This window comes from Nematostella vectensis, chromosome 12 (genome assembly GCF_932526225.1).
Source record: "Nematostella vectensis chromosome 12, jaNemVect1.1, whole genome shotgun sequence".
NCBI lineage: Eukaryota > Metazoa > Cnidaria > Anthozoa > Actiniaria > Edwardsiidae > Nematostella > Nematostella vectensis.
Window position 1 is genome coordinate 4,962,686 of NC_064045.1, and position 16,563 is coordinate 4,979,248.

Sequence of the window (16,563 nt, forward strand, 5' to 3'; positions counted from 1 at the left end):
ACACAACAGACCCACACACTACAAGATCAATACACACAACAGACCCACACACTACAAGATCAATACACACAACAGACCCACACACTACAAGATCAATACACACAACAGGCCCACACACTACAAGATCAATGCACACAGCAGACCCACACACTACAAGATCAATACACACAACAGACCCACACATTACAAGATCAATACACACAAAAGACCCACACACTACAAGATCAATACACACAACAGACCCACACACTACAAGATACAATACACACAACAGACGCACACACTACAAGATCAATACACACAACAGACCCACACACTACAAGATACAATGCACACAACAGACCCACCCTCTACAAGATCAATACACACAACAGACCCACCCTCTACAAGATCAATACACACAACAGACCCACACACTACAAGATCAATACACAAAACAGACCCACACACTACAAGATCAATACACACAACAGACCCACACACTACAAGATCAATTCACACAACAGACCCACACACTACAAGATCAATACACACAACAGACCCACACACTACAAGATCAATACACACAACAGACCCACACACTACAAGATCAATACACACAACAGACCCACACACTACAAGATCAATACACACAACAGACCCACACACTACAAGATCAATGCACACAACAGGCCCACACACTACAAGATCAATTCACACAACAGACCCACACACTACAAGATCAATACACACAACAGACCCACACACTACAAGATCAATACACACAACAGACCCACACACTACAAGATCAATACACACAACAGGCCCACACACTACAAGATAAATACACACAACAGACCCACACACTACAAGATCAATACACACAACAGACCCACACACTACAAGATCAATACACACAACAGACCCACACACTACAAGATCAATACACACAACAGACCCACACACTACAAGATCAATACACACAACAGACCCACACACTACAAGATCAATACACACAACAGGCCCACACACTACAAGATCAATACACACAACAGGCCCACACACTACAAGATCAATACACACAACAGACCCACACACTACAAGATCAATACACAGAACAGACCCACACACTACAAGATCAATACACAGAACAGGCCCACACACTACAAGATCAATACACAGAACAGACCCACACACTACAAGATACAATACACACAACAGACCCACACACTACAAGATCAATACACAGAACAGGCCCACACACTACAAGATCAATACACACAACAGGCCCACCCACTACAAGATCAATACACACAACAGACCGACACACTACAAGATCAATACACACAACAGACCCACACACTACAAGATCAATACACACAACAGGCCCACCCACTACAAGATGAATACACACAACAGACCCACACACTACAAGATCAATACACACAACAGGCCCACACACTACAAGATCAATACACACAACAGACCCACACACTAAAAGATCAATACACACAACAGACCCACACACTACAAGATCAATACACACAACAGGCCCACACACTACAAGATCAATACACACAACAGGCCCACCCACTACAAGATGAATACACACAACAGACCCACACACTACAAGATCAATACACACAACAGACCCACACACTACAAGATCAATACACACAACAGACCCACACACTAAAAGATCAATACACACAACAGACCCACACACTACAAGATCAATACACACAACAGGCCCACACACTACAAGATCAATACACACAACAGGCCCACCCACTACAAGATGAATACACACAACAGACCCACACACTAAAAGATCAATACACACAACAGACCCACACACTACAAGATCAATACACACAACAGACCCACACACTACAAGATCAATACACACAACAGGCACACACACTACAAGATCAATACACAGAACAGACCCACACACTACAAGATCAATACACAGAACAGGCCCACACACTACAAGATCAATACACAGAACAGACCCACACACTACAAGATACAATACACACAACAGACCCACACACTACAAGATCAATACACAGAACAGGCCCACACACTACAAGATCAATACACACAACAGGCCCACCCACTACAAGATCAATACACACAACAGACCCACACACTACAAGATCAATACACACAACAGACCCACACACTACAAGATCAATACACACAACAGACCCACACACTACAAGATCAATACACAGAACAGACCCACACACTACAAGATCAATACACACAACAGGCCCACACACTACAAGATCAATACACACAACAGGCCCACCCACTACAAGATGAATACACACAACAGACCCACACACTACAAGATCAATACACACAACAGACCCACACACTACAAGATCAATACACAGAACAGACCCACACACTACAAGATCAATACACACAACAGACCCACACACTTCAAGATCAATACACACAACAGACCCACACACTACAAGATCAATACACACAACAGGCCCACCCACTACAAGATCAATACACACAACAGACCCACACACTACAAGATCAATACACACAACAGACCCACACACTACAAGATCAATACACACAACAGACCCACCCACTACAAGATCAATACACACAACAGGCCCACACACTACAAGATCAATTCACACAACAGACCCACACACTACAAGATCAATACACACAACAGACCCACACACTAAAAGATCAATACACACAACAGACCCACACACTACAAGATCAATACACACAACAGACCCACACACTACAAGATCAATACACACAACAGACCCACACACTACAAGATCAATACACAGAACAGACCCACACACTACAAGATCAATACACACAACAGGCCCACACACTACAAGATCAATACACACAACAGGCCCACCCACTACAAGATGAATACACACAACAGACCCACACACTACAAGATCAATACACACAACAGACCCACACACTACAAGATCAATACACAGAACAGACCCACACACTACAAGATCAATACACACAACAGACCCACACACTTCAAGATCAATACACACAACAGACCCACACACTACAAGATCAATACACACAACAGGCCCACCCACTACAAGATCAATACACACAACAGACCCACACACTACAAGATCAATACACACAACAGACCCACACACTACAAGATCAATACACACAACAGACCCACCCACTACAAGATCAATACACACAACAGGCCCACACACTACAAGATCAATTCACACAACAGACCCACACACTACAAGATCAATACACACAACAGACCCACACACTACAAGATGAATACACACAACAGACCCACACACTACAAGATCAATACACACAACAGACCCACACACTACAAGATCAATACACACAACAGACCCACACACTACAAGATCAATACACACAACAGGCCCACACACTACAAGATAAATACACACAACAGATCCACACACTACAAGATCAATACACACAACAGGCCCACACACTACAAGATCAATACACACAACAGACCCACACACTACAAGATCAATACACACAACAGACCCACACACTACAAGATCAATACACACAACAGACCCACACACTACAAGATCAATACACACAACAGACCCACACACTACAAGATCAATACACACAACAGACCCACACACTACAAGATAAATACACACAACAGACCCACACACTACAAGATCAATACACACAACAGACCCACACACTACAAGATCAATACACACAACAGACCCACACACTACAAGATCAATACAGACAACAGGCCCACACACTACAAGATCAATACACACAACAGACCCACACACTACAAGATCAATGCACACAACAGACCCACACACTACAAGATCAATACACACAACAGACCCACACACTACAAGATCAATACACACAACAGACCCACACACTTCAACATCAATACACACAACAGGCCCACACACTACAAGATAAATACACACAACAGATCCACACACTACAAGATCAATACACACAACAGACCCACACACTACAAGATCAATACACACAACAGATCCACACACTACAAGATCAATACACACAACAGACCCACCCACTACAAGATCAATACACACAACAGGCCCACACACTACAAGATCAATACACACAACAGACCCACACACTACAAGATCAATACACACAACAGACCCACACACTACAAGATCAATACACAGAACAGACCCACACACTACAAGATCAATACACACAACAGACCCACACACTACAAGATCAATACACACAAAAGGCCCACCCACTACAAGATCAATACACACAACAGACCCACAAACTACAAGATCAATACACACAACAGACCCACACACTACAAGATCAATACACACAACAGACCCACAAACTACAAGATCAATACACACAACAGACCCACACACTACAAGATCAATACACACAACAGACCCACACACTACAAGATCAATGCACACAACAGACCCACCCACTACAAGATACAATGCACACAACACGCCCACACACTACAAGATCAATACACACAACAGACCCACACACTACAAGATACAATACACACAACAGACCCACACACTACAAGATCAATACACAGAACAGGCCCACACACTACAAGATCAATACACACAACAGGCCCACCCACTACAAGATCAATACACACAACAGACCCACACACTACAAGATCAATACACACAACAGACCCACACACTACAAGATCAATACACACAACAGACCCACACACTACAAGATCAATACACAGAACAGACCCACACACTACAAGATCAATACACACAACAGGCCCACACACTACAAGATCAATACACACAACAGACCCACACACTACAAGATCAATACACACAACAGACCCACACACTACAAGATCAATACACACAACAGGCCCACACACTACAAGATCAATACACACAACAGACCCACACACTACAAGATCAATGCACACAACAGACCCACACACTACAAGATCAATACACACAACAGACCCACACACTACAAGATCAATACACACAACAGACCCACACACTTCAACATCAATACACACAACAGGCCCACACACTACAAGATAAATACACACAACAGATCCACACACTACAAGATCAATACACACAACAGACCCACACACTACAAGATCAATACACACAACAGATCCACACACTACAAGATCAATACACACAACAGACCCACCCACTACAAGATCAATACACACAACAGGCCCACACACTACAAGATCAATGCACACAACAGACCCACACACTACAAGATCAATGCACACAACAGACCCACACACTACAAGATCAATACACACAACAGACCCACTCTCTACAAGATCAATACACACAACAGACCCACCCACTACAAGATCAATACATACAATAGACCGACACACTACAAGATACAATGCACACAACAGACCCACACACTACAAGATCAATAAACACAACAGACCCACACACTACAAGATCAATACACACAACAGACCCACACACTACAAGATCAATACACATGACTCCCAGGACAAGGAAATTAAGTAATACATCCGTAGTAATGCATGGAACACTCCGAAATGTTAAAACTTTCCTATAACGCAAAAAAGGGAAAAGTTTAACGTTTCCTTTCGGAAGCCTAGCAGAAAGTAACACTCGATTTCAGACACATGCCAGACTTTTTAAGAACTTCAAACACAAGTTACATTATTCCTCGAATGTGTTGTTCGAATTGTTGTCCAAACGTGACTTACTTACCTATCTCGTCTTCTGGCAGACGGACGAACTTCTTTCCCTCGAGCACGAAGCATTCCATACCATCCAAGTCCTCGTTCCATTCCTCGACAAGCTGTTGCTGTAATCACAAAGACGGGACAGACGTAACATGGTTGAAGTGGGCGCAGTAACACGCCGACAGAAAAAACACTGTACCCATCCTAAACCCTTCGTAAAGCGCATGCCCATCACCCTACCTGCTCGGAATCTGGGATGGGTTGTTGTCTTGTTGTGAACAGCGCGGAGAGATCAACCTGAAATGACATGGAATGGTTAAAAGCTCTTAAAAACAAACAAACAAACAAACAAACAAACGAACGAACAAACGAACGAACGAACAAAACATGTCAATCACGCGCACGCGTTTGCGAAGTAACGTAAATGCAGCTATGTGGTCCCACAAATGCCCTACAAAAATTTCACAAAGTCGACAATCGACAGCCAAAAAAATAGGTTTGAATTTATTTTCTGTGAATCTGAGCAAGGCAAATTAACTTTCCGGTCAGCTTAGGTAGAGCTGGCTTTGCTTACTTCAAGCGGCCACATGAGAGGGTAGAGATGGAACTCAAATTGAGAAAAAAGCATAAAAGTAAATAAGATAATTAAATAAGATAAAAAGGGTAATACAAAAATCAAACACACGGACTCTAAGAACATTGTAAGTGCCACCATTTAACTTGTGTTTTTTAACCTGATGGTGTTTAATATGAACCTAGCCTACTTTGAAGGGTGATACTGTCGTTTGTATTTTTGCTGTAAATCTTTGCTAGTTCTCAGTCTGGCGTAAACAGCGAATTTGACTTTCTCTTCTACTATACACCGAACTACAATCACTACAGGTTGACGAAAAATAAACTCGAAGTCACCTCATGAAATTCAAGAATACCTTGGCTACTTGCTTGAGCTTGTCTTGGGCATCTTTGCTCGTGATGTTCTGTAACGAAGACATGTAGAACATAAATTGCTGCCTTAGAATAATACAGTACGTGCATCAGGCTTAATTGCACGTGCTAAAAAACGGGAAAATACTTTAATAAGGAACACACGAGTGATTAAATTGTAAAACTGTAAAGTCAGCCTTGGCTACATCATGTTTTGCTGGTGTAAAGAATGTCGATCAACCACTCCTTTGTTATTGTTTATCATCAAAAATACGACAACGGTTTATTCGCAAGGAAACTTCAAAATAACAATCTACAAATGAGGTCTGGTACGTTATTGACGACACTTGATTGAGAATATCTTGGTTACTCGCTTTAATTAACAGATACAAATGGATGCGTTGTGTGAGTGACATTTAGCGGGAGCATAAAATGTCAGCGTGATTTAGCCATCTTCAAAGTGTCTCTCCGTTGTACCGAGTTGCTTAAAAAGTTTGGAGAAATTCTATATCGCGTTGTTTAAATGGTTCTTTATCTCGCCTTGAGTTGTCCCGCGTTTCCATGACGGTCTGTGAAGCTTGTTGGGTTGTTTAATTATACACTTATTTCGAAATATGTTGTTAGTGCAAATGGCAAATGCCAATTGTCAAATGGTAGTTCTTGCAATCAAAAAATACCATGGAACTCGTGAAATTTCTATTGAATGTGGATAATTTCTGCGCTGATATTATTTATCATCTTTATTCTTACAATCAATTATACCGATTGGTCTTAGAACTGCCATTTGCCAATTGCCATTCGCCATTTGCACTGACAACGTTTATTGAAATAGGTGTATGTAGCTTGGGGATTTAATAGACACATTCCATTCCGTATTGCGTTGTTATAGTTATATTTAGCTTGACCCCCTATTGTGGTTGCTATGGTTATTTGTTGCTTAGGGTGTTTATAGACACATTCAATCCCTGTCCTTTATGATTATCTAGTGTGACTCAACGTTGTGCTGAATTGCTTGGGGAGTTTATTGACAGTTTTATATAGTTTTGTGTTCTAATGGAAGAACTGACCGTTGTACCAAGCTGCTTGGAGAGTTTGGATACGGTCTCGGCGCTACGTGTATAATCAACTGCAAGTACGTCATCCCATCCGACAAACTTGGACTTGAACAGCTGGGACTCGGCCCTGGAAACAACAGCAAATGTCGATACATAATTTACCTTAATAAGGAGCATCACATTGCAGTGGGATTTTCCTCTTCAAATAATGGAATGCCCTTGTTATATGCTTCCCCTACCCTTGCAGAATTCTTGTGACTCTAGCTAATGACGACCGTCTTTCAATGATAGAGCAGAGCAAAGAGCAACCTTCATGATATCCTTCCCTTACCCTTGCAGGGTTCTTGTGACGATAGCAAACGACGGCCTTTCAATCATAGAGCAGAGAGCCCCCCTCCCCTCCCATCCCCTTATGACATACTCCCCCTTACCCTTGCAGGGTTCTTGTGACGATAGAAAACGACGGCCTTTCAATCATAGAGCAGAGTTCTTGTGATAGTTTCATGGCAGCGGCTCGTACCAAGCGCGCAGACTTACGCCCAATCCTGAGAAAAAGGAATAAACAACAGCCAGTTTCTAATTACCTGTAAAATGTATTTTAAGCTCGCCTTTTAAGTCCGTATGTCCAGTACCCCTCCCCCTCCAAAGCCTTCAAGTATCGACTCGCCTGAGGAGTATAAAACCGAGGATACATGGATAGAAACAAGGTTGAAATCGCATGTTCTTGATTATGTCCTTCGTTAGATGTGTTGACTGATTGCCCTGATCAAACCACGCCTAAGCAGACCATATGGTGATTCTTAAGCTTGTCTGTAGTTTTTCTAATCATACTATTTTATCAGGGATACCTTTTCTGTTTGTAACTAAAAAAATACAACAAATCTTACTAGGTTACAACACCTGAGACTATTTCTTTTCTTTATCAAAAATCCCTCTTCGAGGCAAAAGCCCTTTCTCCTCCTTTACACAAGTAAAGCTTTTTACATGATTAAGCTCCAATTCTTACACCCTTACCAGACGAAGATCTCGGTGTTGCAATCCATTATGTACACATTCTTAGTGTCCAGGAGTTTCTGGCTCAGGACGCCTCCTGGAAGTTCAACTGAAAGGTGACAACAACACGATCAAATATACTCAAAATCTGAGCACGACTTTTGACTGAAAGCGCAATGCGTGAGCTTAAAAATGAGATCAAATTGGTCAATGCGCATTTAACTTTTGTAAACAAAACCACTTTCACATCGGTCAGTACCAAACAAGTGACTGCATCTCACATTATAAATGGTTAGATAAATTAAACATGGAGTTTTTTCTCTGGCCCAATACAACATCACGCTTGGGTATTAGGTATCAAATGTCCAAAGCACCACATTTGACGTAACATAACAAATCAACGATTCAAAATATTAAATAACTTAGTTGCCTATTTCTCAGCCCACGGCACTTAAGCTCAACCTTTACCTTTTATTGGGTCAATCCACAACACGTGACTCAAGATTTGACCTTTTATCAGTTCAACATAGGACACATGTTCCAACTTTGACCTCTTATTGGTTCTTCAAACAACACGTGACTTTGACATCGGCCTCTCATCGGTTCTACCAACGACACGTAAGTTCAACTTTGACCTCTTATTGGTTCTTCAAACAACACGTGACTTTGACATCGGCCTCTCATCGGTTCTACCAACGACACGTAAGTTCAGCTTTGACCTCTTATCGGTTCAAAACCCAATACGTGGCTTAAATTGACACGCTCTTATTGCTTCACCAGGTGGCGGCGGTTACATAGCGCGTCGTTTCAAAGATCGCAAGCGCGTAGGGACAGAGCTCGCTGCAGGAGCGAACCAAGGCAAATACATCCAGTTAAAGTAGGAATACGTGCTTATTCAACACTAACAAGACATTAGACTTCATTTGGAAGTCAAATTATCCTATAGCCCGTGCTTCAACATACCAATATGTGACTTCAATCTGACCACTCTAATTGGTTTAACAATGAGACACGTGACTTTATCTTCGGTTCTTATTGGTTCAACATCCATTTTCGTGATCCCTCACTGGCTAACATACCTTGGGGCAGTTCCAGGTAGCCCAGACCGAGTGCAACTTTGTAAATATTCGGACGCTTAGGATCCACGCTATACTCCTCTTTCACCTAAGGAATGAGTTAAAATAGCACATTCAATGCGACACTTGTTTTCCCGTTCAATTTCTGAAATCTCGACCTTTTATTCACACTTTCCTTCCTAATTGATGCTATGGATTTTGGATAATACAAATACGAAGATCTCATTGTGTGTGAGCAGATTTGTCGGGCAGTATTCTATACGCAGCAAAGTCTTTTTTTGCCAAAACCTACCCCTAAAAGCTTAAAACCTACCCTATAAAACAGGGTTTCGGATGACGTCACAACATCAACTACAGGAGTACCAACGCCACAGGCAATAATAATAATAATAATAATGCTCGTTTATTTCAACCGTTTGCAGTTCTTTTACAACTGAATTACCGGTGGGGTCAGCTAACTACAAAATACATTACACCATACATAATTCATAATAACATTAAATCCCCAGCATATTGCGCTGAGACGAATTTGGAAAAACGGTCCGTGCGACCCGGAACCACACTATGTGCGCGCTTAGATCTTAGGGAGTATTGCGAATTGGAGGATATAAGTCTGCTTGACACTAGGGGGTATAAGACGCTCCCCTGTTTGATATTGCTTATGAATTTTCTGCACACATTGTGACGCCGCGCCTCTAAAGAAGACAAGCATGCGCGTTCGAGGGCGTCCTCGTAGCTAAGGCCACTACCGAAAATTATTCCTAGAGATCTTTTTTGAATTCTTTCTAAGGCAGCACATAGGTATTGCGGAAGGTTGGAAAAGACAACGCAGGCATACTCTAAGATGGACCTTATAAGAGAACAGTATACAGACACTAAATCCCTTTCTGAGACACCACATGATTTTAGTTTTCTGAGTGCATAGAGACGACGGTTTGACTTTTTGATCACATAGTCACAGTGCGATGACCAACTAAGGTCCGAAGAGATATACACACCGAGAAGCTTGAAACTGGTGACTGACTCAATAACGGAACCGCCGACCGCTATTGGTTGGCACTGAGAACTATTGTACTGTAAAAAATCAACCCGCATCTCCTTGCACTTACTAGGATTTAACAGCATGTTATTATTTTGTGCGAAATTGTTGACATTATTTACCATATGTCTCATGACAGATGGAGCGTTGCGAGGAATTATTTCTAGAATAGATAAGTCATCAACGTATTTCACCCTAGGACCCCAGGCGTGCACTAGATCATCTACCATAACTGCAAATAAAATGGGGCTCAATTTGGTTCCCTGAGGAATTCCACCATTTGGGGATTTACAAGCTGATGACGAGTTAGCAATTTGGACACTCTGTGACCTGCCCTGAAGAAAAGCGGCAACCCACCTGACTAAGGAGGGGTGTAACCCATATCTAGAAAGCTTACTTAGCAAGATACGATGATCAATAATATCAAAGCCCTTTTTGAAGTCTGCAAAAAAGAATCTTAGCGAGCAGTTGCCATTATCCAGCGCTTCTAATGCGAGATGTAATAAATAGACTAACGCTTGAGAAGTTGATCTACCTGCAAGGGCGAACTGTTTGGGGTCAAGTTTACTAGTTAATGAGGGCAACCCACAATAGCGCCAGGGACTAGGCCGATTCTTAAAACTTGGGTCTTATAAATACATAATGTAACAAGAGCTTACCGTGATGGTACCCTCAGCAGGTCTCCCATTCAACAGCCTCCAGAACTCACCCGGTTCATCACCCTTGGGGTGGAACAAGAACATTACACATTAACGGATTTCCGATTTTACTATGCACTTTCTCTGCATAGCTACATTATGAAGTTAGCCAAGGAAAGACCGTAACTATAGCTTAGAAAATTTCAGGGCCGTATATATGTCATTCCCGGTCTAGTTAATCGTTAAGAATTGGCAATCAATAAATCGTAAAAAATCAGTATAAGCTGAATAGATTTTTATCGACTGTATTAAAAAATCGTTGAAAATCAACCGCACTTCAAAAGAGGTATTCTTTATCCTCATGTATCCCACGTCATTTGTTAGTTTGCCTTTTTGGCCATTCTCTCGTTGATAAAAAAAAAAAAAAAAATTTCTAAGTTTCTGTAGAAACTCGATAAATCCCCCAAATATGATCGATTTCCGCTCTTTTATTTTCTCTAACGATTTTTTAACGGGATTTTTATCGATTTGTATTGATAACCATTTTTAAAGATTGACTAGACTGGGATTATGAAAAGGCATATAATTTTCGTCCGCCAAGCAGTCTTAGAACTCTTTCTTCCGCAAACTGTTAATTGGTTTACCAGTTAGCATTTCAAATAAAAAAATCTCAGGCTTTTAAACCAATAAGAGGCAGTCAAAATACACATGCTAACTAAACTTCGGGGAAACTCAGAAGTAAGCTCTCCGTGCAGTGTTAAATTGCAGTCGACCACACCCGCCAAAAATTCAAAATCATTGTCTTGTTTGAACACAGAGCGATGGCAATCAAACCTAGGTGAGGTTTTGTTGTTTCGGTTTGACAATGCGCTGTCCTCAAACGAGACAATAATTTGAGTTCTGAGCGGCCGCGAACTAAGAATTCATCCTTACATACATTACACTATTTTGTTTATTATTTTTGACAGTTAATTAATTAATCGCGAGGTTTTTCTCGTTTTACTTACCGTCATACACATGATGATTTCCGCCTTATTCTTTCTCTCATTCTTGTTTATTTTCTCCACAAATAATCTGGCTTTTGTCTTAGTTGTCCTTTTTGCCTGAAATAAACACAGTCAATTACGAAAAACATACATACAATACGATTTTTTTTAATCTCTTCTAGGAGTAAGGCCATCCTTACTTTAGTTGGAAAGATCGGAAAGACAATGAAATTCAAGAAAAGATAGTTTTTCGTCCATCATATTTTTCTTTGTACCAAATTGGACCCACAAACAAAAACAAAAATTAAAAGAGTAGCCTTTAATGCCAGTTTTCCAGTGAGTGCTGAGCTTGGGGATGATTGCAAGCAAACGTAGATTCACGGGGATTTTTCGTGTTTGGCTTTGCCTGGATGCGAAAATAGTTTTGTAATAAAAAAAAAAAAAACAGTAGTTTGCTATCACCTTGGTTGGGTGAATATCTTAAAGACCATTTATCCCTTAGACTGATGCCTGAGTATTTTGATGTTGTTGTGTTTATTTTGCATTTATGATTTTTTGGGGTTGTGGGTACTTCTCAAGACCGGTACAGGCCGGAGGGTACAAAATGCAGGTTGTAGGTTACAGGTCATATGCAGCTTGCGGGCCGAATGCAGGTCGAGTACAATATGCAGGCCGGGGGATTTTACTTTTTTTTTTTTTTGCTTTCTCTATTCCATTCAATTTCTACGGCTCACGCGAACGTTAAAATATTGAATACTCAGATATTCGTTTATTACTAAGTAATTACGTGACCTTGGGAATTATACGAATATCTCGCCAGCGATTTGCTACACATCAAGCACACTTGGGTCAAGTAATGTATAACGTAATGTATGTATAACGTAATGTATGTATAATGTAATGTATGTATAACGTAATGTATGTATAACGTAATGTATGTATAACGTAATGTATGTATAACGTAATGTATGTATAACGTAATGTATGTATAACGTAATGTATGTATAACGTAATGTATGTATAACGTAATGTATGTATAATGTAATGTATGTATAACGTAATGTATGTATAACGTAATGTATAACGTAATGTATGTATAACGTAATGTATGCATGTATAACGTTAATGTATAAAGTTAAAATTCTATAAGAACTAAAATCCAAGAATTTTCCTCCGCTACATGTTTAACATACCGGTGCACCGCCACCCCCCTTCCCCCCCTTCGAAAATGTCTAGATCCGCCCCTGCTGCATCCTCGGAAACCCAGGGGTATTTCCTTCTAACGTTTCACTCGCGAGAAAACGTTAGAGGAAAAAATACCCCTGGGTTTCCGGGACGCCTCTGCTGTCGATTGGACTTATTAAAAAAAGCTCTATACTATAAAGTGAACCATTTATTCAACAGATATAGTCAGCACATTTTGGAGATAATTCGATTTTTTTGGTTAATGAGCAGCAAATCACTGGCGAGATATTCGTAGTTTTTCCACGGTCACGTGATCTGTGACGTAATCACCAATACATATTTTTTTATGTACAGCAAATCGCTGGCGAGATATTCGTGTTATTCCCATGGTCACGGGATTGCTTAGTACTAAAAGAGAATCTGAGTAATTCAATATTTTAACGCGTCACGTGAGCCGTAGAAATTAAATGAAATAGAGAAAGCAGGCCAACTGAGAGGTCAATGTGTTAAACACTGTATACAATACGAATCACACAAAAAAGAGCTTCTTTTCATTTACAACATTTGATTGAGGTTACTAGAACTTTTGCTAAATTCTCTATCATATTTTCTTAGTGCAAGCATGCAAAAGCTCCTTTGTGCAATTCTCCCATACACAACCTGCTCCCCAGCCCTTCTTCTGTATTCTCTCGCTCTCCCACTTGTGTTAGCCTCACCTTAGCCCCAGACCAAATGTAGATCTTGAGCCCTGCATCCAATATAAAGGTAAAGGTTGGATCTAGCGAAGAGACGTCTGGCAGTACCTTCAAAGTTCACAAATACCAAATGAGTTATAAAACAATATTTCCCTAAACATTAATTTTCCCGCAATTTGCGAAACCAGTAGTCTTCTTAGCAACCGCTCCTAGTGTCACGTGCGCCTTCCCCACAAAGCAGGCTATGAATGTCACCTGTGCAGAGCCGTGAATGGATCTTATATGGAATTAATTCATGACACAATTTTATAATTAAAAATGAGTGAAGCCCTGTTAATAAAGGCACCTTTGGCATCATAAAAACACTGGCTTGTCTTCTAGCGAAAGTTAAACAGCTGTCCTTAATAAAGAGATGTATTTCGACGTGGTTGTCTAATGGACGGGGTTCTACTGTATTAACTGTATTTTCTCAGAACTGGCTTTCATTGAAACTTGCCACCCTCCCCCAAAAACTGACCCTAGATCCCTCCCCGTCCCCATCTCCCAAATAAAAAAAAATCATTTTGCCAAGTACAAATTTTACAACAGCGTGCTGTACATCATCGTGCGAAAGGTACATCTTCTTTCTGACAGCCACCCCTTCCCTCCAAAACCCCCAACCCGTGTGAGTGGAAGCTTACAGGTTCTAGCAGTACTCGCTTGTCCTTCAGAAGTCTGAAAAGTCTCGTGATGTAGATCTGAGGAGGGGACGGATAAATCATTGAAAATTATAGAAGTATATTTGCATTTCAAAAAAGTATGGTATCCAATAATTACAATGTCAACAACGATAGCAACTGCAATATCAATGACAAGCAACAATGACAGCGGCGAAATCACCAATCCTGTTACCAAAACCAACGATAACAACAAAAGCAAACTGTATCCCTGTCACCACAACAAACACTAACAACGACAACATAAACAACAAGCATTACCAGCAACAGTGCTGTCACCTCTACAAATACCAACAACAATACAACAACCAACAATAACAACAACAACAACACCTGCATCCTTACAGGAACAACAAAAGGGAGCAACTGTAGCGTAAAACATGACTAAAACAGAAAGTATAAAGGATGCAACAACGAGTAACAGATACAGTAGTAATTTCCATGGATCGATAGAAACATCAACAGAGGACAAGAGAGCGAAGGTAACACGTTAAAAGTGTAGGAACTTACTTGGTCTTCGACGCTGTAAAAACCACTTGCTGTTCCACCTACATAACACAAAAAATATTTTGTTTATTTACGGCGAGGTAACAATGTGGATACATAGCCTGAAAATAAGAGTTTACAAGACAGCGACACATCTTCCTTGGAAGCCTAAACCCAAAATCGAAGAATTTCCCTGTTACCTTCGATGTAGGCAATGTCATTGTCGAAGAGTTCATGGAATTCTTCCGATTCATCGCCTTGCTCTTCGCGCTGAAGTTGAAATTTGTCAAGGAAGTTATGAAGGAGGCGTTTTTGTTGGTTAAAGTCTCTAATATAATGTTTTTAGTTTCCTGTTTTCAAAGAATAGTAAGTAACGCCTTGTTGTTTTTTTTCAAAGTTTGACGTTATTGCTCTACAATTGATAAATAATACTATGTTACTTGTGTTTCTTGTAGTGAATATCTCATTGATACCAGTCTGTTGCACACCTAACAAAGGCAAACAAGGGAAAGCAGATAGGCTCACTTACGATGGTTCTTGTCTCAGCTCCAAGGAAGTTTCTCAAATTGACCGCGTGAATGGCCGAGCACGCTTTCTTGTCCAGCTTTGGACAATGTAGACCAAACAATTAGTTCCTTCCTCAAGTAATTTTAAGATTTTCGTAGTATTTTTAACCTACCGAGGCATCTTTGCCAATCCAGTAGTAGATCTGCCAGAATAACTGATCTGTCTCATCCAACTCAGTCTAGAAATAAAAGCAAGCATCAGATACTATTTGCATCACATACAACGAGCGAAGAATGGCAGTCTGATTGGCTTTCTTAAATGTTGAGTAACTAAGGCACCTTCAGAATGATGTAGCAGTCTGCTTCATAGAACTTGCCATAGAAATCTAAAGATAAAACAGTTATTCGTCTTCATGTAAGTACCTTAAAAGACAGCTGGCCTTTGAGAAGCCTGCGTACACCCGGTAAAGCAAGCTTAACCTTTGAGTGGAATATCGAGGTCTACACTGTATCACTGTATTACACTTCAC

At 40.7% G+C, this 16,563-nt stretch overlaps 1 protein-coding gene across 2 annotated transcripts in view; it reads right to left on the reverse strand.

The window, feature by feature from the left end:
- Window positions 1-16,563, reverse strand: part of LOC5504684 (protein flightless-1 homolog) — a 37,207-nt gene that overhangs the window by 7,088 nt on the left and 13,556 nt on the right. For both annotated transcript variants that reach the window (XM_048719769.1, XM_048719768.1), the window contains 16 exons: window positions 16,373-16,419; window positions 16,207-16,272; window positions 16,057-16,131; window positions 15,728-15,797; window positions 15,552-15,589; window positions 15,006-15,062; window positions 14,347-14,433; window positions 12,467-12,562; window positions 11,481-11,543; window positions 9,786-9,870; window positions 8,728-8,815; window positions 8,145-8,258; window positions 7,726-7,840; window positions 6,664-6,711; window positions 5,975-6,031; window positions 5,760-5,856 (listed from right to left, as the gene is read on the reverse strand). In XM_048719769.1, the coding sequence (XP_048575726.1) occupies window positions 5,760-5,856; window positions 5,975-6,031; window positions 6,664-6,711; window positions 7,726-7,840; window positions 8,145-8,258; window positions 8,728-8,815; window positions 9,786-9,870; window positions 11,481-11,543; window positions 12,467-12,562; window positions 14,347-14,433; window positions 15,006-15,062; window positions 15,552-15,589; window positions 15,728-15,797; window positions 16,057-16,131; window positions 16,207-16,272; window positions 16,373-16,419 (1,203 nt within the window). The remainder of the gene's footprint in view (window positions 1-5,759; window positions 5,857-5,974; window positions 6,032-6,663; window positions 6,712-7,725; window positions 7,841-8,144; window positions 8,259-8,727; window positions 8,816-9,785; window positions 9,871-11,480; window positions 11,544-12,466; window positions 12,563-14,346; window positions 14,434-15,005; window positions 15,063-15,551; window positions 15,590-15,727; window positions 15,798-16,056; window positions 16,132-16,206; window positions 16,273-16,372; window positions 16,420-16,563) is intronic.